Source organism: Salvelinus alpinus, chromosome 9 (assembly GCF_045679555.1).
Source record: "Salvelinus alpinus chromosome 9, SLU_Salpinus.1, whole genome shotgun sequence".
NCBI lineage: Eukaryota > Metazoa > Chordata > Actinopteri > Salmoniformes > Salmonidae > Salvelinus > Salvelinus alpinus.
In genome coordinates, this window is record NC_092094.1 from 49334201 (window position 1) to 49358763 (window position 24563).

Sequence of the window (24563 nt, forward strand, 5' to 3'; positions counted from 1 at the left end):
TTCTTTGGGGATGCTTTTCTGCAAAGGGGACAGGACGACTGCACCGTATTGAGGGGAGGATGGATGGGGCCATGTATCGCGAGATCTTGACCAACAACCTCCTTCCCTCAGTAAGAGCATTGAAGATGGGTCGTGGCTGGGTCTTCCAGCATGACAACGACCCGAAACACACAGCCAGGGCAACTAAGGAGTGGCTCCGTAAGAAGCATCTCAAGGTCCTGGAGTGGCCTAGCCAGTCTCCAGACCTGAACCCAATAGAAAATCTTTGGAGGGAGCCGAAAGTCCGTATTGCCCAGCGACAGCCCCAAAACCTGAAGGATCTGGAGAAGGTCTGTATGGAGGAGTGGGCCAAAATCCCTGCTGCAGTGTGTGCAAACCTGGTCAAGAACTACAGGAAACGTATGATCTCTGTAATTGCAAACTAAGGTTTCTGTACCAAATATTCAGTTCTGCTTTTCTGATGTATCAAATACTTATGTCATGCAATAAAATGCAAATTAATTACTTAAAAATCATACAATGTGATTTTCTGGATTTTTGTTTTAGATTCCTTCTCTCACAGTTGAAGTGTACCTATGATAAAAATTACAGACCTCTACATGCTTTGTAAGTAGGAAAACCTGCAAAATTGTCAGTGTATCAAATACTTGTTCTCCCCACTGTATATATATAATTGGATGCAGTCTATCACCTTGCCATATATATATATACATATATACTGTATATATACACACACACTAACCGTTCAAAAGTTTGGGGTCACTTAGAAATGTCCTTGTTTTTGAAAGAAAAGCAATTTTTTTGTCCATTAAAATATCAAATTGATCAGAAATACAGTGTAGATTTTGTTAAGGTTGTAAATGACTATTGTAGCTGGAAACGGCTGATCAGTCTATCAGTCTAACTCATCAGTCTATGCTTGTTCTGAGAAATGAAGGCTATTCCATGCGAGAAATTGCCACGAAACTGAAGATCTGGTACAATGCTGTGTACTACTCCCTTCACAGAACAGCGCAAACTGGCTCTAACCAGAATAGAAAGAGGAGTGGGAGGCCCCGGTGCACAACTGAGCAAGAGGACAAGTACATTAGAGTGTCTAGGTTGAGAAACAGACGCCTCACAAGTCTATATGGGGGTGCCACAGGGTTCAATCCTCGGGCCGACTCTTTTCTCTATATACATCAATGATGTCGCTCTTGCTGCTGGTGATTCTCTGATCCACCTCTACGCAGACGACACCATTCTGTATACAGTGGGGCAAAAAAGTATTTAGTCAGCCACCAATTGTGCAAGTTCTCCCACTTAAAAAGATGAGAGAGGCCTGTAATCTTCATCATAGGTACACTTCAACTATGACAGACAAAATGAGAGAAAAAAAATCCAGAAAATCAATTGTAGGATTTTTAATGAATTTATTTGCTGGTGGAAAATAAGTATTTGGTTACCTACAAACAAGCAAGATTTCTGAAAGAATGAATGGGGCCATGTATCGTGAGATTTTGAGTGAAAAACTTTGCACCCCAGTATCTCTACTTGCACACTCATCTTCTGCCACTATGGCCTATTTATTGCCTTACCTCCCTTATCCTACCTCATTTGCACACACTGTATATAGACTTTTTCTATTGTATTATTGACTGTACGTTTGTTTATTCCATGTGTAACTCTGTGTTGTTGTTTGTGTTGCACTGCTTTGCTTTATCTTGGCCAGGTCGCAGTTGTAAATGAGAACTTGTTCTCAACTAGCCTAGGTAAAATAAAATAAAAAAACAAGTCCTCAACTGGCAGCTTCATTAAATAGTACCGGCAAAACACCAGTCTCAACGTCAACAGTGAAGAGGCGACTTCGGGATGCTGGCCTTCTAGGCAGAGTTCCTCTGTCCAGTGTCTGTGTTCTTTTGCCCATCTTAATCTTTTATTTTTATTGGCCAGTCGGAGATATGGCTTTTTCTTTGCAACTCTGCCTAGAAGAGGCATTTTCGCAGACATTTTCCATAAGCACAAAAGCTTATTTCTCTAAAATCTTGTGCACAAATTTGTTCAGATCCCTGTTAGTGAGCATTTCTCCTTTGCCAATTTAATCCATCCACCTGACAGGTGTGGCATATCAAGAAGATGATTAAACAGCATGATCATTACACAGGTGCACCTTGTGCTGGGGACAATAAAAGGCCACTCTAAAATATGCAGTTTTTTTAACACAACACAATGCCACAGTTTTGACGTAGAGTGCAATTGACATGCTGACTGCAGGAATGTCTACCAGAGCTGTTACCAGAGATCTGAATGTTCATTTCTCTACCATAAGCCGCCTCCAACTTAATTTTTGAGAATTTGACAGTACGTCCAACCGGTCTCACATGCAGACACGTGTACCCACACCAGCCCAGGACCTCCACATCTGGCTTCTTCACCTGCAGCATCGTCTGAGACCAGCCACCCAGACAGCTGATGAAACTGTGGGTTTGCACAACCGAAGAATTTCTGCACAAACTGTCAGAAACCATCTCAGGGAAGCTCATCTGCGTGCTCGTCATCCTCACCAGGGTCTTGAGCTGACTGCAGTTCACAGTCGTAACTGACTTCAGTGGGCAAATGCTCACCTTCAATGGCCACTAGCACGCTGGAGAAGTGTGCTCTTCACGGATGAATCCTGGTTTCAATTGTACCGGGCAGATGGCAGACAGCGTATATGGCGTTGTGTAGGCGAGCGTAGGGCTAGGGGGTATACCATATTTTACGATATACCGTTATTGATGCACGTACCAGTTTGGCTTTTTACTTTAACTTCTATAACGGTATTTGAATGTTTGGTTTGTTAAATGTGATACTCTGTGTCTAACGTCCATTTTTAGAGTTTATTCCGCTACTTGAGTCATCTCTCTCTGCTCTCTGTCTCCATGCCGCTTTCCACACTGACCTGGCCACGCCCCCTGTCACTCAAGGAGCACATTGGTTTTTCCTGGACCACGAGACACTTGCGTTCAGTCTGATTGGTCAATGCAGCACATGCAACAATGTTGATGACAACGATGTTGTTTTCACTTTGCTTCTTAATGTAAATCCACTAGCGTTTTATAATTACACTATTAGTTTGGGTTTCTTACATCTGCAAACGGCTAGTTTGTCTTGTGTTAACAAGTTGGGCCTATATCGTGTTATCCGCTATTGCTAATCGCTAGTTAGCTGAGTCAGAGCAAACTAGCTAAACAGCCTAATAATGTAGTTTGTGCAACAGTATCTTCTAAATCAAAGAGTAATACACGAAGCATGAATATGTTAGCTACATGAAGTAGCTGAGAGAACATTTAATGTAGCCAAAGATTATAGGGTCCCCTTGGAAACACTTATCAACACTTTGGTTCCTACCCTGTCACAATAACTCCTCCCTGTAATTTGTATTTGTTGTCAAACAACACTGTATTGTATAGAATTAGAATACTTATTCTATTGGCCATGATTCCAACAGTTCACCCAAGTGTTTTGCTCTGAATCGCAAGTCAAATCGCAATTGCAAAATTTGGTTAAAAATAAGGCCTAGATTGTTGGCCCATATTGTGCTGCAATATGTGGCAGTGTGGAAATGATCTCAAATGAGTGCAGGAAATACAGAAATTGATGAATGTAGAACTTTATTTTTGGTTCAAGTTGAATTGAACAGTATAAAACAATCAGACGGAGAGAGACCCATTTAAATCACTTACAACCTATGTATTGACAGCCTAGGGTCATGCACTACTCAAAATAACTTTTATTATTAAAAAACAAAATACTGTCATACCATTAAAAAAATATATGTAAATACTGTGATATGATATTTTGGCCATATCGCCCAGCCCTAGGCCAGCAGTTTGCTGATGTCAGTGTTGTGAACAGAGTGCCCAATGGTGGCAGTGGGGTTATGGTATGGGCAGGCATAAGCTACAGACAACGAGCACAATTGCGTTTTCTTGATGGCAATTTGAATGCACAGAGATACCGTGTCGATATCCTGAGGCCCATTATTGAGCCATTCATCCATCACCTCATGTTTCAGCATGATAAAGCACAGGCCCATGTTGCAAGGATCTATACACAATTCTTGGAAGCTTTTTTCGTTTTTCCATGGCCTGCATTCTCACCAGCCACCCGTTGAGCATGTTTGGGATGCTCTGGATCAACGTGTACGACAGCTTGTTTCAGTTCCCGCCAATATACAGCAAGAGGAGTGGGACAACATTCCACAGGCCACAATCAAACTGCCTTTATTTTGCTGGACCCCAGGAAGAGTAGCTACTACCTTGGCAGCAGCTAATGGGGATCCATAATAAATACAAATACAAGAAACAGCCTGATCAACTCTATGTGAAGGAGATGTGTTGCGCTGCATGAGGCAAGTGGTGGTCACACCGGATACTGACTGGTTTTCTGATCCACATCCATATCTTTTTTTAAGGATCTGTGAGAAACAGATGCATATCTGTTTTCATAGTCATGTAAAATCCATAGATTTTTTTCTAATGAATTTATTTCCATTGACTGATTTCCTCATATGAACTGTTACTGCATGTAGCGTTTATATTTTTTTTCAGTGGACATTCATTTGGCTAATTTTAAATATTTCACGTGTCCTATTTTTTTTCTTTATCTAAAAATGTATTTGAAATGTATTTTATTCCGAATGGGTTGTGCAACCACTTCCTGTTTCAGATGTGGCGAAGTGACATTAGGGTCCCCCGCAGTGGGAGAGGGAGACGCCTATTGTGTGTGTGTGTGTGTGTGTGTGTGTGTGTGTGTGTGTGTGTGTGTGTGTGTGTGTGTGTGTGTGTGTGTGTGTGTGTGTGTGTGTGTGTGTGTGTGTGTGTGTGTGTGTGTGTGTGTGTGTGTGTGTGTGTGTGTGTGTCAGGGCCATAGAGGTCCGACTCCTAAGAGATCCTGTGTGTAGATGTATTGATGTCTATGTGGACAGCATGGCTGGTTCCTCTGAGCCTTGCGTCACCTCTGGCTCCATTGTTCTCTGTCAGGGCACTCTGCTAATAATGTCACTCACTGCTGGGTGGATGTGACCGGAGTACTGCCTTAGAACAACCAGAGCCAAACGCCGTTCTGTCTCTATAGGGGCTGCCATGACAGGAAAGCACACCCTAACCCAGGAAAATAACAAGATTAGTTAGCAAGTTTTAGGAATTACTACCAGCATAAATTGGCTACAATATGAGATTCAATGTATTCAATGTTTTGTGATCAATTCATTCAGTGTTTTTCTGTCAGTTCGTTCCTTTATCTAAAGGGACTGGGTGCGCTGTGACATAATTTCCTGATCAGGAAATGATGTGGAGGGAGAGAGGGTGGGGTGGGGTGGGGGGTGGGGTGGGGGGTGGGGGAGAGAAACAGGTAGAAAAACAGAGAGAAGATGAGAGGAAAATAAGGACAGATACGGAGAGAGAGAGAGGCAAGAGAGAGAATGGGAAACTAAGATGGAGATAGAGCGAGCCTATTGAGCAGGGTTTTCATGATAGATTATCTCACTAACTAACTAGAGGAGCAGAAGGGGCTGTGTGGCCTGTAGCACAGTTCTGTTCTGGGACCTCTTTGTCTGTCAGCTGCCTGCAGCGTTGATAGGAGCTAATTAACACTAGTCTGACCTGGCTTCAGCCCAAGTCTATCCCGACCATGTCAGCACACTCATTTGTGTGTGTGTGTGTGTGTGTGTGTGTGTGTGTGTGTGTGTGTGTGTGTGTGTGTGTGTGTGTGTGTGTGTGTGTGTGTGTGTGTGTGTGTGTGTGTGTGTGTGTGTGTGTGTGTGTGTGTGTGTGTGTGTGTGTGTGTGTGCAGACATCCCTACATCTGGCATAGTCAGCGAGGTCGTAAACTTAAAGAACACTGTCAGAGAAAGACGGAAAGAGAAAAGCGTAAAGAGAGAGTCTTATATCCACGCGGACCACAACCGTTAAGCCGTATTTCCAGAATCCATTGAATCAATATTTGCCATCATAAAAGTGCCAATTATTATTTACATGAGATCAACCTCTGCCTCTCTCCTCTAGTGACCAGTGTGCTACAGCTTCCTATGAGTATTATAATGAATAAACCATCCGTTATGCTAGAGCACACCCACCCTGATAGACAGTCTCCTCTCGGGAAATCAGACCTGAGCCACACACACACAACGACGTAACCATTTAACCACAACTAGTTCTCACAGTCTCACGTCAGAATGAGACGTTCATCCTTGTTTCTCAAACGTCACATTTTTGGCACGAGAGATTTGGGTTACGTTTAGGCATTAACTCAGAAATGTTAAGGTTAGGTGTTAACTTCGAATGGTTAAGGTTTGGGAAAGTATTAAAACAAAAATCTAAAATAACAACTTTCTATGGCTGGATTTGAACATGGAACCTTTGGCACCAGAGGTAGATGTTTATGCACATCTGCCATCCCTGAAACCTACTTGAAGGTAACAGAGCTCACTGTTGCCCCTAGTGGCCAGGTTCCACGTCATCGCCCGACGTCCTCAGACATGAATGGACGTCGAATACTGACTTGTATCACGGGTGACCTGGCTGTTAACCAACCCCCATCCCCCATTATCATATGGTAAGCATACAGACACACATACACACAAACCTTCCCCCATCCACAAACTCTAAAGGGGATAAACACAAAATGCAAGCATACGGTACATACACAGTGAACACCTCACACTGGGATTTTGAAGGAGCTCATCTGGCTGATGAAAGGCAGTATGGTCCTGACTGGCCCCCAACAGAGTGTGTGATGGCTTTCCCTACCCCCTGTGTGTGTGTGTGTGTGTGTGTGTGTGTGTGTGTGTGTGTGTGTGTGTGTGTGTGTGTGTGTGTGTGTGTGTGTGTGTGTGTGTGTGTGTGTGTGTGTGTGTGTGTGTGTGTGTGTGTGTGTGTGTAATTCTTCCTCCCTTGCCCGTAGTTGATGGAGTTTACGTCTGTATATTTGTGCAGTCTGCTTCTCCTATCTCATGGGGGGTAGATTAGATGGGGAGGGGGTCTAGCATCAATCAAGCAGACGCATCTTAGAACACAACTTAACCACCAGAGTGCATCTCAACACCCCAGGGTTACTGTCTTAGTATTACACACACACACACACACACACACACACACACACACACACACACACACACACACACACACACACACACACACACACACACGGATCCTACTACCCTCCAGTATACCGACCCCCTCTATGGAGGACTACCTCACCAACCCTCCCCCTCTCCCCCCTCTATCTCTCCCTTATCCCCATGGTACCTCACCATCTCTCCTCCCCCCCATATATCCCTCTCCCCCCCCCCCCTCTCTCTCCCCCAGTGACTACCTCACCCCCCAGGCATGGCAGCTGTGTTCTGTTCTGTAGGCATTACGTCACTGATGGAGCAGCCCTATTACTGATCCCCTGACAACCAGCCCTATCAACACACACACACACACACACACACACACACACACACACAAATATATTTGTATAAGCCCACTTGCGCAAACACACACACACACACACACACACACACACACACACACACACACACACACACACACACACACACACACACACACACACACTTCATTAACCTTCATTAACCTAAACCCCCCCTCCTGTTCTGTAGTCTACCCGATGGAGCTTTCCCCTGATATCTGCACACACACCTCCTGTTGTGTAGCCTGCCTCCTGTTGTGTAGTCTGGCCTGGGAGTGATGTCTCTTTCCGCTGGCATCCTGACAGATGATCCTGTGGAGAGACAGAGGACAGAGAGAGGAGAGGAGATGAGAAGAGGGGAAGAGAGAGAGAGAGAGAGAGAGAGAGAGAGAGAGAGAGAGAGAGAGAGAGAGAGAGAGAGAGAGAGAGAGAGAGAGAGAGAGAGAGAGAGAGAGAGAGAGAGAGAGAGAGAGAGATTGCATGCGATCACATTCACACACATAATAGTAAACGGGCACACTATATTCACATTCACAGAACTTGCACGTCAGCTATAGCTCATGTATTTTGACTGTTAAACTTGTTGCTGTAAGTTACGCATCGTGTTTTGCCACTGCGTGCTTTCACATAGAAAGCATATCCTTTCAGACTTTCAACCCCGTTTCAAACATACTTTTAGGAGCATTAGAAGTTGTAACTTTTGATATTGAGATTTGTGTGTCCTTCATGCATAATTGTATCTGTCTCTGTCTGTACGAGCCCTAAATGTACTGTACTCTATTGCCCCTCCCTCCCTGCCTTCCCTGTCAAGTGTGTGGGCTGTGGGTGTGAGACAGGCAGGCAGGTGGTGCAATCTATCCTAGCCCTGCTGTGCGAACACAACCGAACAAACATCATGGCATGAGGAACAGGACATAGCTCTGCTCTCCTCTCTCTGCTCACTAAGGCCTAACTAGAAAAGGAAGGAAACCCTCCTTCAGCCAATAACAAACAGAAGGAAATATACCCATTTGCATTGCATTGGTGGAAATACTGTAGCAGGGTGTTGTGGGTTATGTAGTCTCCTGTGATCCACTAAAGGAACAACACCATGTGTGTTACAACTGCCAGGAGTTTTTTCTTCATTGGTCCTGGTTGTGTTCACTCAACCAACAAGAAACAATAATACTATGAGCACAAGGCATGGAAAAGATGTTGAAAATACTTATTTTTGGTTCAAAAGACATTTGCATGGCATTGGTGGAAGTAACAGGCTTTCAAAACCGCTCCTGTCGTTTATTTGTAGGGTTAAAAGTTATTGGTCTCCATGTTCCCATATGGCCTTTACTCCTCTTCTATCTGTTTCTCTCGTCTCCATCTCGCTTGCTCTCGCTCTCTGTTTGTGTGTATAAACTTTGTGGTGTTGTCCCAGTAACAGACCCTCTCCCTTAAAAGCCCAGTCTTAACTGGTCTGGCTTGGCGAGGGGGGGTCAGAGTGACCAGCACACCTATTTATGGCCAGGCAGGCACACGTGTGCAGTAAATAAAAGCAATTCCCTGGCGTTTTTAGCACCCTGCCTGCAATCCCCTAATTAAACACCTGCTATTCTGGGTCTTGTTACCCTGCTGGGGGGAGCAGAGGAGGGGGAAGAGGGTAAGGGGAGGAGAAAGGGAGAGAGGACAAAAAATATTTATGTTCATCTACTGAGGATCACTTAGTTTGCTGCTCAAAGAAATGTACATGAGCATAATGTACACTAAGTTGGTGGCTGGTGAGTTGGTGTTGGTGACAATAGTGACACCAATAGGGAGTGCCACCTATGATACCAACTGAGTTTGATATAATTTCCAGATGGGTGGATAGGTACAGTTGAAGTCGGAAGTTTACATACACTTAGGTTGGAGTCATTAAAACTCGTTTTTCAACCACTCCACAAATTTCTTGTGAACAAACTATAGTTTTGGCAAGTCGGTTAGGACATCTACTTTGTGCATGACACAAGTAATTTTTCCAACAATTGTTTACAGACAGATTATTTCACTTATAATTCACTGTATCACAATTCCAGTGAGTCTACATACACTAAGTTGACTGTGCCTTTAAACAGCTTGGAAAATTCCAGAAAATGATGTCATGGCTTTAGAAGCTTCTGATAGGCTAATTGGCATCATTTGAGTCAATTGGAGGTGTACCTGTGGATGTATTTCAAGTCCTACCTTCAAACTCAGTGCCTCTTTGCTTGACATCATGGGAAAATCAAAAGAAATCAGACAAGACCACAGAAAATAAATTGTAGACGTCCACAAGTCTGGTTCATCCTTGGGAGTAATTTCCAAACGCCTGAAGGTACCACGTTCATCTGTACAAACAATAGTACGCAAATTCTGACGCGTTCTGTCTCCTATAGATGAACGTACTTGTCACGACTCCGACCGAAGGTGGCTCCCCTTCCCGTTCGGGTGGCGCTCAGCGGTCGTCGTCGCCGGGCCTACTAGCTGCCACTGATTCTTTCCTCCCCCTCCTTGTCTGTTTATTGGTTACACCTGTTATGCGTTTGTGGTGATTAGTTGGGCTTTATTAGTCAGCCGGCCCGCCTGTTTCTTTGTGCGGGATTGTTTATGGTAACAGTTGTGTATGTTGGAGACGAACGTGTTTGTTCCTGTTCGTGGGTTTTGCTGGACTGTTTTAGTGCCCGTGTTTGGGGCATTTGTTTTTCAGCACCCAGTGTTTCGTGGGGTGGCCTATGTCCGCCGTGTGTGCATTAAAGAGCACTACCTTGAACTCTCTGTTTCCTGCGCCTGACTTCACACCCACGACACCCAGATCGTTACAGTACTTTGGTGCAAAAAGTGCAAATCAATCGCAGAACAACAGCAAAGGACCTTGTGAAGATGCTGGAGGAAACAGGTACAAAAGTATCTATATCCACAGTAAAACGAGTCCTATATCGACATAACCTGAAAGGCCGCTCAGCAAGGAAGAAGCCACTGCTCCAAAACCGCCATAAAAAAGCCAGACTACGGTTTGCAACTGCACATGAGGACAAGGATTGTACTTTTTGGAGAAATGTCCTCTGGTCTGATGAAAAAAAATATAACTGTTTGGCCATAATGACCATCGTTATGTTGGGAGGAAAAAGGGGGAGGCTTGCAAGCGGAAGAACACCATCCTAACCGTGAAGCACAGGGGTGGCAGCATCATGTTGTGGGGGTGCTTTGCTGCAGGAGGGACTGGTGCACTTCACAAAATAGATGGCATCATGAGGCAAGAAAATTAGGTGGATATATTGAAGCAACATCTCAATACATCAGTCTGGAAGTTAAAGCTTGGTTGCAAATAGGTCTTCCAAATGGACAATGACCCCAAGCATACTTCCAAAGTTGAGGCAAAATGGCTTAAGGACAACAAAGTCAAGGTATTGGAGTGGCCATCACAAAGCCCTGACCTCAATCCTATAGAACATTTGTTGGCAGAACTGAAAAAGCGTGTGCGAGCAAGGAGGCCTACAAACCTGACTCAGTTACACCAGCTTTGTCAGGAGGAATGGGCCAAAATTCACCAAACTTATTGTGGGAAGCTTGTGGAAGGCTACCCGAAAAGTTTGACCCAAGTTAAACAATTTAAAGGCAATGCTACCAAATAATAATTGAGTGTATGTAAAGTTCTGACCCACTAGGAATGTGATTAAAGAAATTAAAGCTTAAATAAATCATTCTCTCTACTATTATTCTGACATTTCACATTCTTAAAATAAAGTGGTGACCCTAACTGACCTGAGACAGGGAATTGTTACTAGGATTAAATGTCAGGAATTGTGAAAAACTGAGTTTAAATGTATTTGGCTAAGGTGTATTTAACTTCCGAATTCAACTGTACGTGTAATTGAGGGTGTGTGTGTGATGAGTGATGATTCTCCAAGAAGATGCATGGCCTGTTTCCAATTGACCTAGTCCTTCTTTCTCTCTCACTCACCACGTGGACTACAGATGTTTACCTACTGCTTGTTCCCGCACTGTAGTCACTCACTAAATCACTCACAGCCTTATAGCATGAGGTGAGCTCAGCCACTTGAGCAACAACTGGACTCTAATCGCAGATCTGGGACCAGTCTGCCCTGCCCCAATCCTAACCTCAACTATTAGCAGGCTAAAAACGAAACTGAACAATGTAGCTCATTCAGTTAACCATTTTCACTGCAACAATGTAGTATATTTACAGTTCTGTGATCCTACATGAAGACAATGAATGGTGATGGCGTTAGTTTGATCATCTAGATCAGGGGTTTTCGAACCGCTCCTCTCCTCCCACAGCAGTTCCATGTATTTGATATTTCCCAGAGGTAGCGCACCGGATTCAAATTCCTTATCAAGCCCTTGGTTAGGTGAATCAGGCGAGCTAGTTAAGGGCTACAAAAACCATTTGAGACGTCTGGGGGTCCCCGAGGAGAGGTTTGAATCGTATGATTAAGGTGATGATAACTCAATTAACTTTAGCTTGATGATCAAGGTAATGTTTGTGATGCAAACGTAAAGCTCTGAGACCGCTCTGACTGTGGCTTATTACTGGTGTGTGCGTGCAAACACAGGCGCTTAAGATAAGAGCCAGAGCAGGAAATGTGGAGCAATTGCTCATCGCGCACGCATACACCCATTATCTCTGTCTTTGCATTCAGGCAACATACTTACACAAGATGATGTAATCATACTGGAATTCAAAACATGTTGACATGTTCTCTTTTTTTCCCATACACTCCAGTACCTACCGGTGTGCTGTACAACACACCAGACCTGGGTTCAAATAAATGTACTGTATATTACATTTTTTATTTAAATACTTTTCTGTGTATTTGAGTTTTTTTCAAATAATGTTTCTATTGGAAGAATTTGGAAGTATTTTAAAATACTATACATAACCCACTGTTTTAAAATATTTGCAAAAGTATTTTTCCAAATCCATTATTTCAAATACCAAACAGATCTGGTTCAAATTCATGGGAGTATTTAAAAAAAAAAATGTAATACTGTGTATTTGAGTATTTTAAAATACTGAGACATCGGGAGAGATCTTTGCGTGGCCAAAGAGCTCTATTTTCATGTCATATGACCATAACACCAGTTCCAATCCAAGTGCCAATGCCGTTTAGCAAACTCCAGGCGGTGCTATGGTCAGATGACATGAAGATCTTTGACCACGCACACCAGTTGTGGGTTTGTCGTCGAAAAACAGAAACGTATGCAGAAAAGTACCTCATACCTCTTGTAAAATATGGTGGTGGATCTTTGATGTTATGGGGCTGGTTATTTTTGCTTCCACTGTTCCTAGGGCCCTTGTTAAGGTCAACGGCATAGTGAACTTTACTAAGTACCAGGACATTTTTGCCCAAAACCCGGTTGCCTCTGCTAGGAGGCTGACACTTGGCCAGAAGTGGATATTCCAGCAAGACAACCCTAAGCACAAATCAAAATCTGCAAAAAATAAGTGTTAATTGACGACAAAATCTACATTTTGCAATGGCCATCACAGTCTCCGGACTTGAACCCTATTGAAATCCTGTGCATTGAATTGAAGAGGGAAGTCCATAAGTACACACAAGGGATGTCAAGGATCTGGAAAGATTATGTATGGAGGAATGGTCTAAGACAGGGATGGGCAACTGGGCCCCCCTTTTGTAGGTCCGTGGATTCATCTAGAATAGTAGAATACACAAGGTGCAATTTCATAATTTGGTTGGCATCAGCAGTCTATCGCTTGTTTTTTCAGTCACTGACTGTCACTCAATTAGCTCATGTCAGCTAACAATTTTAAGATTGGTAAATTAGTCTAGCCAGTGATCTAAACTTGTAGTAATCATGGTCAAATTACCGACCGGGGGGCCCCCCATTGATTTTGTTAGTCGCTCTCACAGATATCATATTCTAAACTGCGAACGTACTGTATGTCAAAATGACTAGAATTGCAAGAAATGACCTGTAAAACTGCTAAATGTTCTCTGCGTAGAATTGCATGAAATGAATTATACAATTGCAAAGTATTCTCTCCGCCCCATGGCAAAATATGTAGAATACCAGCAAAGTTGCTTTAAAACTGCAATATCTTCTCTACACCCCATGGCAAATTGTGTAGAATTGCAGTATATGTACTCTAAAACTTCTGGGGGGGCCGCTAAAATGTTTTGCTTGCAAGGTGGGGGGGGGCGCAACACAATTTTACTTAAGGCCCCCAAAAGGCCAGCTCTGACCTGTGGGTATGGATTTGGGTACACAGACCCGTGAACGGCCCCTCATGATGAGTTCAGATTTTTTTGTGGCTCCCACCCCATCAAAGTTGCCCATCCCAAGATCCCTCCCAATGTGTTCTCCAATCTTATAAAACATTTTAGAAAAAGGCTCATTGTTGTTATTCTTGCAAGGGGAAGGGTGCTGGAGTATTGAAAACAAGGGTGCCAATAATTTTTACCTTTTTTAAAAATGTGTATTTCTTGTTAAACAAAATCTCTTTATCTGAGCAAGTGTATTAGTATAAAATAATATAATTTCCCAAATAAATGTAGCATACAATATAGCTCAGCATTGATATTATTTAAAAAAATGTAAATCTTTGTCAAGGGTGCCAAAAATTTTGGTCAAAAGTTTTAGAACACCTACTCATTCAAGAGTTTTTCTTTATTTTTACTATTTTCTACATTGTAGAATAATAGTGAAGACATCAAAACTATGAAATAACACATATGGAATTATGTAGTAACCAAAAAAATCACTTTCTCTCCCACGGTGAACTCACGGGGTGTCGCGGACTTATCGTAGGCCCGGCATTGTGTCCTTTGCCCCTTCTCCATATGCTCCTTTACTATGGGCCACACTGCCGACACGCGGTCTCTCATCAGGGTAATATGTTCTATTGTGGATCGAAAGGGGCATGGTTGTTGAGGATCCCTCGACAGGGTCTGCCGTAGAGCAATTCAAACGGGGAGAATCCAGTGGACGCCTGGGGTACTTCTCGCAGGGCAAACATTAAGTGTGGGAGAAGCATGTCACAGTTTTTCCCATCTCGGGACACCACTCTTCTCAACATGCTTTTAATCGTTTTGTTCAAGCGTTCGCACAACCCGTCTGTTTGAGGGTGGAATATGCTTGTACGTATCTGTTGAACACAAGTCCTTCATCAACCGGGACATGAACGGGGTTCCCTGATCGGTTAAGATCGTCTTGGGAAGGCCCACCCGAGAGAACATCATGAACAATTCCTTGGCAATTCCCTTTGACGACATGTTACGCAGGGGTATGGCCTCTGGGAACTTGGTAGCGTAATCTACGACCACTAGGATGTACTCATGTCCTCTGGAGGATTTTGGGAGGGGTCCCACGAAGTCCATAGCTATGCGTTCAAAGGGGGTCTCTATGATGGGGAGAGGAATCAAAGGGTTACGTAGGTGTGGCCATGGGGCTGTACGCTGACATTGATCACATGTCCTACAATACCTGGCCACACCCCGGGTGACACGGGGCCAATAGGATCTCTGCATGATTCTGTCGATAGTCTTGTCCCGTGCCAGGTGTCCTCCTAGGATGTGGGAATGGGCTAACTGTAGGACTGTATCCCTGTATGGTCTAGGAACCATTAGTAATTCCTGGTTTTCCCCCCTTCGTTGCACGACCCAATATAAGAGACCCCGCCTGATTGCATAGTAAGGGAAAGGGGGCTCACCTGATCTGTCGACATTCCTCCCGTCGATCACCTTCACCTTCCTCATGGCCTCCCTTATGTCTGGGTCTCTATGCTGCGAGGTGCCGAGCTGTCCCTTTAATTCCTGGGGCAGGTCGACCTCGGTAGAGGGGTGTGGAGGTTGTTCCCCATCCCCGCCAGGGGTGACCGAGGGGAATCCCTTCCAGGTACCGTCCTCGGATGGTGCTTCAAATATATCCCTTAGCGCCTGGTTGCTCCTTCCTTTCTGCGTCGTGTATAACCCTTCGCAGGTGTCTTCATTGGTGGTTTCCTGGAATATCTGTCGTAAACGTTGGGTCGCTATTTCTTCCTCTGCTCCAGAGGACGAGGACGCGGCAACGTCTCCTTGTAGGACTACTACCTCAGGCTTGGATTTGTTTTTTTTTCCTGTCCCCCTTCTTCCCGTGCATAACGTAATCTGCCGAAGCTCCTTATATAGGGGACAGTCTCTTCCGATCAATAATGGCACCTTCAGCTGGGGTACTTTCCCTGCCCTGACTGTACACCTTCCTTTCGGAGTGAGAATAGACAGATTCACGGTAGGGTAATAGTAGGAGGAGGTCACCATCCGCTTTTCTACTAACGTAACCATACTTCCCGAGTCGAGAATGGCTACCACATCTTGTCCTTCTACTCGAACCGGAATCTCTGGGGTTGGGGCTATTTCTGCTAACCAACAGTGTTGATCCTGCCCTCTCGAACCGGGATGTGTGGGGATGGGCAGCGATGACTCCGTGACCATGGACTCGTTCTTGCTAGGACATTTTGGGGCATAATGGTCGGGAGACTGACATTTATAACACTGACCCTGCTGCGTGGGGGATGACTTCTCCCACCTCCGGAGGGGGTTTGGACGTTTCGGTGGCAGACCTGCCGGGGTGAGTCGTGGTACGGGATTTTCAGAATCCTTCCGTTCCTCCTTGTCACTTTTTAACAACTCCCCTGTAGATCGATATGTTTCCACCGCCTGGGCTATGTCGTCGGCTGACAACGGGTTGGCTTGCCCCACAACTCTTTTTAAGTCACTGGGTAATTCCCTCAATATCTTGTCCACTACGAGGGTCTCTATCACATGTCCTACTCCCTTTCCAGGTTCCAGCCACTGTTTCGTCAGTCGTATTAGTGCGAAGATCTGGGCACAGACGGGTTGGTCAGCCGTATAGGTCCATTGATGGAGCTTTACGGCTCTATCTCTGGCAGTCAGCTGGTACCGGGACAGGATCTCGGTTTTTAGTCGCACATAGTCCGCAGCTTCGCGGGAATCCTGGTCAAAATAGGCTTCCTGGGCCACCCCGGTCAAAAGAGGGGCTAATGCGCTCTCCCATTCTGTGGGCGGCCACTCTTCCAAGGTGACCGTCCTTTCGAAGGTCATGAGGAAGGCCTCGATATCATCCTCCTTGGAGAGACGAGGTAAGATGGCGTGAGCAGCCGCTCTTGGCTTCACTCTAGGTTCTTCTCGCCGGCTCAGCTGTTGTTGCAGGAGTTCTATGGTTGTCTGCTGTGCCGTGATCAACTGTTGTAGTAGGGCGTTGTCCATCGTTCTTGAATGGTTCCTCCGGGTCTACTGGAAGAATCTTGATTTACTCACTTATCCTTGTGTCACTCGTCCACCTAATGCCCGCATTCTCCACCAATGTCTCCACATGCCTTGTTGGGCTACTATCCGTGAGCCCAGCCTGCCCTCTGGTGGCCCTTCCACATTTGCCATACCATCTGGTTTGCGCTTAGTAGGACTATCATTTGTTTTTCAACAGGACAATGACCCAACACACCTCCAGGCTGCGTAAGGGCTATTTGACCAAGAAGGAGAGTGATGGAGTGCTGCATCAGATGACCTGGCCTCCACAATCACCCGACCTCAAACCAATTGAGATGGTTTGGGATGAGTTGGACCGCGGAGTAAAGGAAAAGCAGCCAACAAGTGCTTAGCATATGTGGGAACTCCTTCAAGACTGTTGGAAAAGCACTCCAGGTGAAGCTGGTTGAGCGAATGCCAAGAGTGTGCAAAGCTGTCATCAAGGCAAAGAGGTGGCTACTTTCAAGAGTCTACACTTTTTTGCTTACTACATGATTCCATGTGTTATTTCATAGTTTTGATGTCTTCACTGTTATTCTACAATGTAGAAAATAGTAAAATAAAGAAAAACCCTTGGATGAGTAGGTGTGTCCAAACATTTGACGGGTACTGTATATGTATGTATATATACACTACCATTCAAAAGTTTGGGGTCACTTAGAAATGTCCTTGTTTTTGAAAGAACATTTTAAAAAATGTGTCCATTAAAATAAAATAAAATAGATCGGAAATACAGTGTAGAAATTGTTAATGTTGTAAATGACTATTGTTGCTGGAAACGGCAGATTTGTTCATGAATATCTACATAGGCGTACAGAGGCCCATTATCAGCAACCATCACTCTTGTGTTCCATTGGCACATTGTGTTAGCTAAGTCAAGTTTATCATTTTAAAAGGCTAAAGAAGCAATAAAACTGGCCTTCTTTAGACTAGTTGAGTATCTGGAGCATCAGCATTTGTGGGTTCGATTACAGGCTCAAAATGGCCAGAAACGAATAACTTTCTTCTGAAACTCGTCAGTCTATGCTTGTTCTGAGAAATGAAGGCTATTCCGTGCGAGAAATTGCCAAGAAACTGAAGATCTGGTACAATGCTGTGTACTAGTCCCTTCAAAGAACAGTGCAAACTGGCTCTTACCAGAATAGAAAGGTGAGTAGGAGGCCCCGGTGAACAACTGAGCAAGAGGACAAGTACATTGGAGTGTCGAGTTTGAGAAATAGACGCCTCACAAGTCCTCAACTGGCAGCTTCATTAAATAGTACCCGCAAAACACCAGTCTCAAAGTCAACAATGAAAAGACTACTCCTGGATGCTGGCCTTCTAGGCAGAGTTGCAAAGAAAAAGCCATATCTCAGACTGGCCAATAAAAATAAAAGATGGGCAAAAGAACACAGACACTGGACAGAGGAACTCTGCCTAGAAAGCCAGCATTCCGGAGTCGCCTCTTCACTGTTGACGTTGAGACTGGTATTTTGCGGGTACTATTTAATGAAGCTGTCAGTTGAGGACTTGTGAGGCGTCTGTAAAGTCTGATCAATTTGATGTTATTTTAATGGACAAAAATTGTGCTTTTCTTTCAAAAACAAGGACATTTCTAGGTGACCCCAAACTTTTGAATGTTAGTGTGTACACACACACACACACACACATATATACATACACACACACACACAGGCATTGAGTGTGTGGGTTGCCAAGGCAGATTGAGTGATGTGTTTCAGAGGGAGTGATATCTCCTACTTGTTGTATGCACACACACTGCACATTATAAATCACACACTATTTAATTAAACACAAACACACGGAGACACAGTGTATTTTGCTAAAACCCATTGAGCAGTAGTTGCCGTCTCTCTCTGCTCCAGCTCGCTAGGCCCCTGAGGTAGCCACATATTTGTCTGGTGAGTAAGGAATGTGGTTACATGCCTTAGACATTAGCTATGACAGAGCGCTGGCTCCACAAGAGAGGGAAGGAGGGCGCAAGGGAGGAGGAGGGAGGGACCATGTGAGGGAGGAGGGGAGGGAGGGAGAGGAGAGGATGGGGTCAGAGTCTTAGCTCACGGCAAGTGAGCTCATTCACTCACCCCCCCCCCCCCCCCCCCCACACCCCCACCCCCCTCCCCGGGCAAGCGAGAGCGAGAGGAAAGAGAGAACAACTACGTCATCCTCTATACAGAGGAAAGGGAGAGAGGGAGGGGGAGGAGTGTGAGCAAATGAGAGACTGGGAGAGCGAAGCAGCACAACAATAGGGTACTGCTCTTCTGGCTGTGGGCTCACACACACACACACACACACGGAGAGAAGGCACGGAGAGACACACTGTAGCAACTGCAGGCAATACAGCACAGGACAGACAGAGAGAGAGAGATACAGATACATGACCACCATTTGTTTTCTCCATAGTTATTCATTTTATTATTCCTCAAAATACTGCTGGATCTCTATGGCTTTGTTAGATATTATAGGATACATCTCATTCTTGGTGGATTTTGATCTGAATGAGTTCTAGAACTGGCTTGTGGAACTTGTGGACAGTACATCTACAGATGTTTGGGAGTAGCTTGCTTTCTGTTAGCGGGTTCCGTCCATTCTCTTGAGTTCTGGGACTAAGGTTCTGCTCCTTGGACTTGGGGACCGTCTGAGTTGAGTAGATACCACCAGTGTGAGTAGTGACGACTCGGGACTTTGTGGTGTCGAGTTTTGGACCTTTTTCGGGAACCAAGTGATTTGTTTGTTTACCCGTTCTACTTATTCCTGGGGGACTCCCCCGGTCTGGACGTCCAGTCAGTGTATACCAGATCTGAGCACACCAGAACGCGTGTATGTTGAGCGTGTTGAGGGCGATGCCTCTGGACGTGGTCATAGCCCCGGCGGAGGACTGTTTCTGGCCTGTCCTGCAGGAGTCAGACAGGAGGCTGAAGATCAGAGTCCGCAGGACCAAAGAAGGGAGGGAGTTACGAGGTGTGTACTGACCCAGGCTGGGGGGCTTTGTGGGGGGGGGAGACCCTCACATGGGTGTATTGGGCTATGGGGGAGCTGGGGGCACAAGGGGTATGTTGCAGAGGTTGTGGGTTACAACTCTACAAGGTACAAGGGTAGGGGTTTAGGTGGGTAAAACAGTATTGAGGTATGGGGGTATGGCTTACTTACTGGAGATCCAGGCATCCCTTGAAGTCTGGGATTTGCAGAGGCTTGAAGAAAGAGAATGAAAGAGAAGATGGACAAGCAGAATAGAGGGATTTATCAGAGGGATAGAAAGAGATGAGAGAAAGCTCAGCTCTGCAGCGTGACATAGTGCTCACTCTCTCTGCCTGTGGTCATTGACATGTAAAACTATCACAAAGGCCCCTTTCTCTCACATTCTGCCTCTCTCTCTCTCTCTCTCTCTATCTCTCTCTCTCTCTCTCTCTCTCTCTCTCTCTCTCTCTCTCTCTCTCTCTCTCTCTCTGGTTCTCCCACTCTCTCTTTCTTTCCTCTCTTTCTCTCTCTCTTCTGCATTGACAGTTTTATCGATTTGTGGGTGCCAGGTGTTTTATATTACACATTTCACACAGCAGGAGTAGACAATGTCGAGGTGTCACTGTGTGTGTGTGTGTGTGTGTGTGTGTGTGTGTGTGTGTGTGTGTGTGTGTGTGTGTGTGTGTGTGTGTGTGTGTGTGTGTGTGTGTGTGTGTGTGTGTGTGTGTGTGTGTGTGTGTGTGTGTGTGTGTGTGTGTGTGTGTGTGTGTAGCTATATATTAGATGTGCTGGAGAGTGTGTATGCTCTGCATGTGGTTCAGTGCTGTGAACTGATTCAGTGCTGTGAACTGGTTCAGTGCTGTGAACTGGTTCAGTGCTGTGAGCTGGTTCAGGGCTGTGAGCTGGTTCAGTGCTGTGAGCTGGTTCAGTGCAGTGAGCTGGTTCAGTGCTGTGAACTGGTTCAGTGCTGTGAACTGGTTCAGTGCTGTGAGCTGGTTCAGTGCTGTGAACTGGTTCAGTGCTGTGAGCTGGTTCAGTGCTGTGAACTGGTTCAGTGCTGTGAGCTGGTTCAGTGCTGTGAACTGGTTCAGTACTGTGAGCTGGTTCAGTGCTGTGAGCTGGTTCAGTGCTGTGAGCTGGTTCAGTGCAGTGAGCTGGTTCAGTGCAGTAAGCTGGTTCAGTGCAGTGAGCTGGTTCAGTGCAGTGAACTGGTTCAGTGCTGTGAGCTGGTTCAGTGCTGTGAACTGGTTCAGTGCTGTGAGCCCAGCACTCCACACCTGGTCCTATTCACGCTGTGCAATGGCTTCAAGGCAGTCAAACTCGTTAGTCAAGATAGAGACAATTACACGTTTGTCATCACCTGTTGAAAATGAGCGGAAGGTAGCCGAGGGGTTAGAGCGTCGGGCCGGTAACCGAAAGGTCGCTTGTTGGAATCCCCGAGCCGACAAGGTGAAAAATCTGCTGACGTGGCCTTGAGCAAGGCACTTAAACCTAATTGCTCCAGGGTCGCTGTTGATAATGGCAGACTCTGGCCGTGACCCCACTCTCCGAGGGTCTCTCAGGGAGAGTGGGATATGCAACAAAAAAAAACATTTGCAATACCAATATATTAATACACACTTGTAAATGTGTGAAAAGGGACAAATATAGGCACCCACCAAATGATTATTATTATTCAATAGAGGTGTTGTTAGTGCCATGGTGGTTATTCTCAGACTGTGTTGCCCTCAGGAAGTAAGCTGCCTGGCTGCTACAAACCACCTCCACTACTTACACTCAAACACACATAGCCACATGCTAACGCTACCATAAACATAACATAGGCACAAACAGATAGATACTGGTTGCCCTTCAATCCGCTACATTGCAATTTTGTTGTCCTTTGTGACACGCTGATCGAGTGGCTACGCTTGGCCCCCTGCTGCTTTAGCAGACTCTTTGTGGAGCAGAGTGGAGTGGGGCATGTGTGCAATGATGTCATAGTGGGGAGAGGGAGGGGGGGGACACACACATTGAAATGCTAATGTCCCCTACAGAGCAGAGGGGACAGCTGGAGGGGCACAGAGGATGGCGTCATGTCTCCCCCCATATGAATGATGGGAGGGAGGGAGGGAGGGAGGGAGGGAGGGAGGGAGGGCAGACAAATCAATTCCCCCGGGGTGGAGAAGGGAGGGGGAGTGTACGTGCGTGCGTGTGCATAGTGATGGGCGTCAATTACAAAATGCAACTACAAAAACACCCGAAAGACCAATGTATTAAAACAAAATAAGATGCTTTTGCAAAGTATTGTACCTAATTCAAATACATGTATGGTGTGTTTTAAAATACAAAAATCACCCTGGATCACTGGGTATTGTCATGGGCCTCGTTTCGTGACGGCGCTTATCAGAGTAGTACTCAGCACGATTGTTCCTTTTTACATATACAGTGGGGAGAACAAGTATTTGATACACTGCCGATTTTGCAGGTTTTCCTACTTACAAAGCATGTAGAGGTCTGTAATTTTTATCATAGGTACACTTCAACTGTGAGAGACGGAATCTAAAACAAAAATCCAGAAAATCACATTGTATGATTTTTAAATAATTAATTTGCATTTTATTGCATGACATAAGTATTTGATCACCTACCAACCAGTAAGAATTCCGGCTCTCACAGACCTGTTAGTTTTTCTTTAAGAAGCCCTCCTGTTCTCCACTCATTACCTGTATTAACTGCACCTGTTTGAACTCGTTACCTGTATAAAAGACACCTGTCCACACACTCAATCAAACAGATTCCAACCTCTCCACAATGGCCAAGACCAGAGAGCTGTGTAAGGACATCAGGGATAAAATTGTAGACCTGCACAAGGCTGGGATGGGCTACAGGACAATAGGCAAGCAGCTTGGTGAGAAGTTAACAACTGTTGGCGCAATTGTTAGAAAATGGAAGAAGTTCAAGATGACGGTCAATCACCCTCGGTCTGGGGCTCCATGCAAGATTTCACCTCGTGGGGCATCAATGATCATGAGGAAGGTGAGGGATCAGCCCAGAACTACACGGCAGGACCTGGTCAATGACCTGAAGAGAGCTGGGACCACAGTCTCAAAGAAAACCATTAGTAACACACTACGCCGTCATGGATTAAAATCCTGCAGCGCACGCAAGGTCCCCCTGCTTAAGCCAGTGCATGTCCAGGCCTGTCTGAAGTTTGCCAATGACCATCTGGATGATCCAGAGGAGGAATGGGAGAAGGTCATGTGGTCTGATGAGACAAAAATAGAGCTTTTTGGTCTAACTCCACTCACCGTGTTTGGAGGAAGAAGAAGTATGAGTACAACCCCAAGAACACCATCCCAACCGTGAAGCATGAAGGTGGAAACATCATTCTTTGGGGATGCTTTTCTGCAAAGGGGACAGGACGACTGCACCGTATTGAGGGGAGGATGGATGGGGCCATGTATCGCGAGATCTTGGCCAACAACCTCCTTCCCTCAGTAAGAGCATTGAAGATGGGTCGTGGCTGGGTCTTCCAGCATGACAACGACACGAAGCACACAGCCATGGCAACTAAGGAGTGGCTCCGTAAGAAGCATCTCAAGGTCCTGGAGTGGCCTAGCCAGTCTCCAGACCTGAACCCAATAGAAAATCTTTGGAGGGAGCTGAACGTCCGTATTGCCCAGCGACAGCCCCGAAACCTGAAGGATCTGGAGAAGATCTGTAGGGAGGAGTGGGCCAAAATCCCTGCTGCAGTGTGTGCAAACCTAGTCAAGAACTACAGGAAACGTATGATCTCTGTAATTGCAAACAAAGGTTTCTGTACCAAATATTAAGTTCTGCTTTTCTGATGTATCAAATACTTATGTCATGCAATAAAATGCAAATTAATTACTTAAAAATCATACAATGTGATTTTCGGGATTTTTGTTTTAGATTCCGTCTCTCATAGTTGAAGTGTACCTATGATAAAAATTACAGACCTCTACATGCTTTGTAAGTAGGAAAACCTGCAAAATCGGCAGTGTATCAAATACTTGTTCTCCCCACTGTACATGTATACTTCGTTTATTTATCAGACGCTCTTATCAGACTTTTGATACTAATGTAGGGTGTGAAAGGGGGCCACAAAATATATGGTATAGAAATATATGGTATATACAAGTTTTTGGTATTTTGACAATACAAATTACAGCTATCAAAAAATGCACTGGAGTGTAGTTCAGCCCAGTGTAATACAACATACTAAATACTCAGAAGTAATTCAAATACAACAGAAATACTGCCCATATCTGCGTGTGTGTGTTCCCCTCCAGTAAGTCATAATGCTGGGTTTGGTTTTGGGGGGGTTTGGTTTTGAGGGCCATTCAATAGTACCAACAGCGTAAATTAACAGACAGGCTCTTTCTCTCACTCTCTGTGTTCAGTCAATATCTCAGTGATTTCAGGCCATACAAACAGACCTTTTATTTATCATAACTGAGACTGTTTGTAGTAATGGAGAATGTGATTTGTTTTGGTGGAAAAGCGTGTGTGCTGCTTTCAAGATATGGCAACACACAAGCCATGTGTTCTGTGGAAAAGGGATCCTTTGTCCCCATGAACTTGCTACAAATACAAGCTTTCCATTTCTGTCTTCAACTATACATTGATAAATGTTATGTTACACTTATCAACACGTATTTCTCTATGAAATTCAGTCATATGTGTGGCATCTCGATGTGTGAACATTACCCTACTTCTCCCTAAGAGTTCCCTGTGGAGGGATGGAGAAACAAAGGGGAAAAGGGAGAGAGAGACCATTCGGTAAACAAGGGAGGGCCGGGGCGCTCCGAGAGAGGAGAGAATAAAACGCATGACATAACGGAGCGGAGGAGACGGGATGTGAGGGAGAGGAAAAAGGAAGTCAACACT

At 45.0% G+C, this 24563-nt stretch overlaps 1 protein-coding gene across 4 annotated transcripts in view; it reads left to right on the forward strand.

Moving 5' to 3' along the window:
* The window catches only part of dusp8a (dual specificity phosphatase 8a), a 69999-nt gene that overhangs the window by 36966 nt on the left and 8470 nt on the right, over nucleotides 1-24563 (forward strand). The window contains exon 1 of one of the 4 annotated variants that reach the window (XM_071326506.1): nucleotides 18972-19673. The exons of the other annotated variants lie outside the window; for them this stretch is intronic. Coding sequence (XP_071182607.1) covers nucleotides 19535-19673 — 139 coding nt within the window. The 5' untranslated portion in view covers nucleotides 18972-19534. Of the gene's footprint in view, nucleotides 1-18971; nucleotides 19674-24563 lie in introns of those variants that run through there. 4 annotated transcript variants of the gene reach the window in all.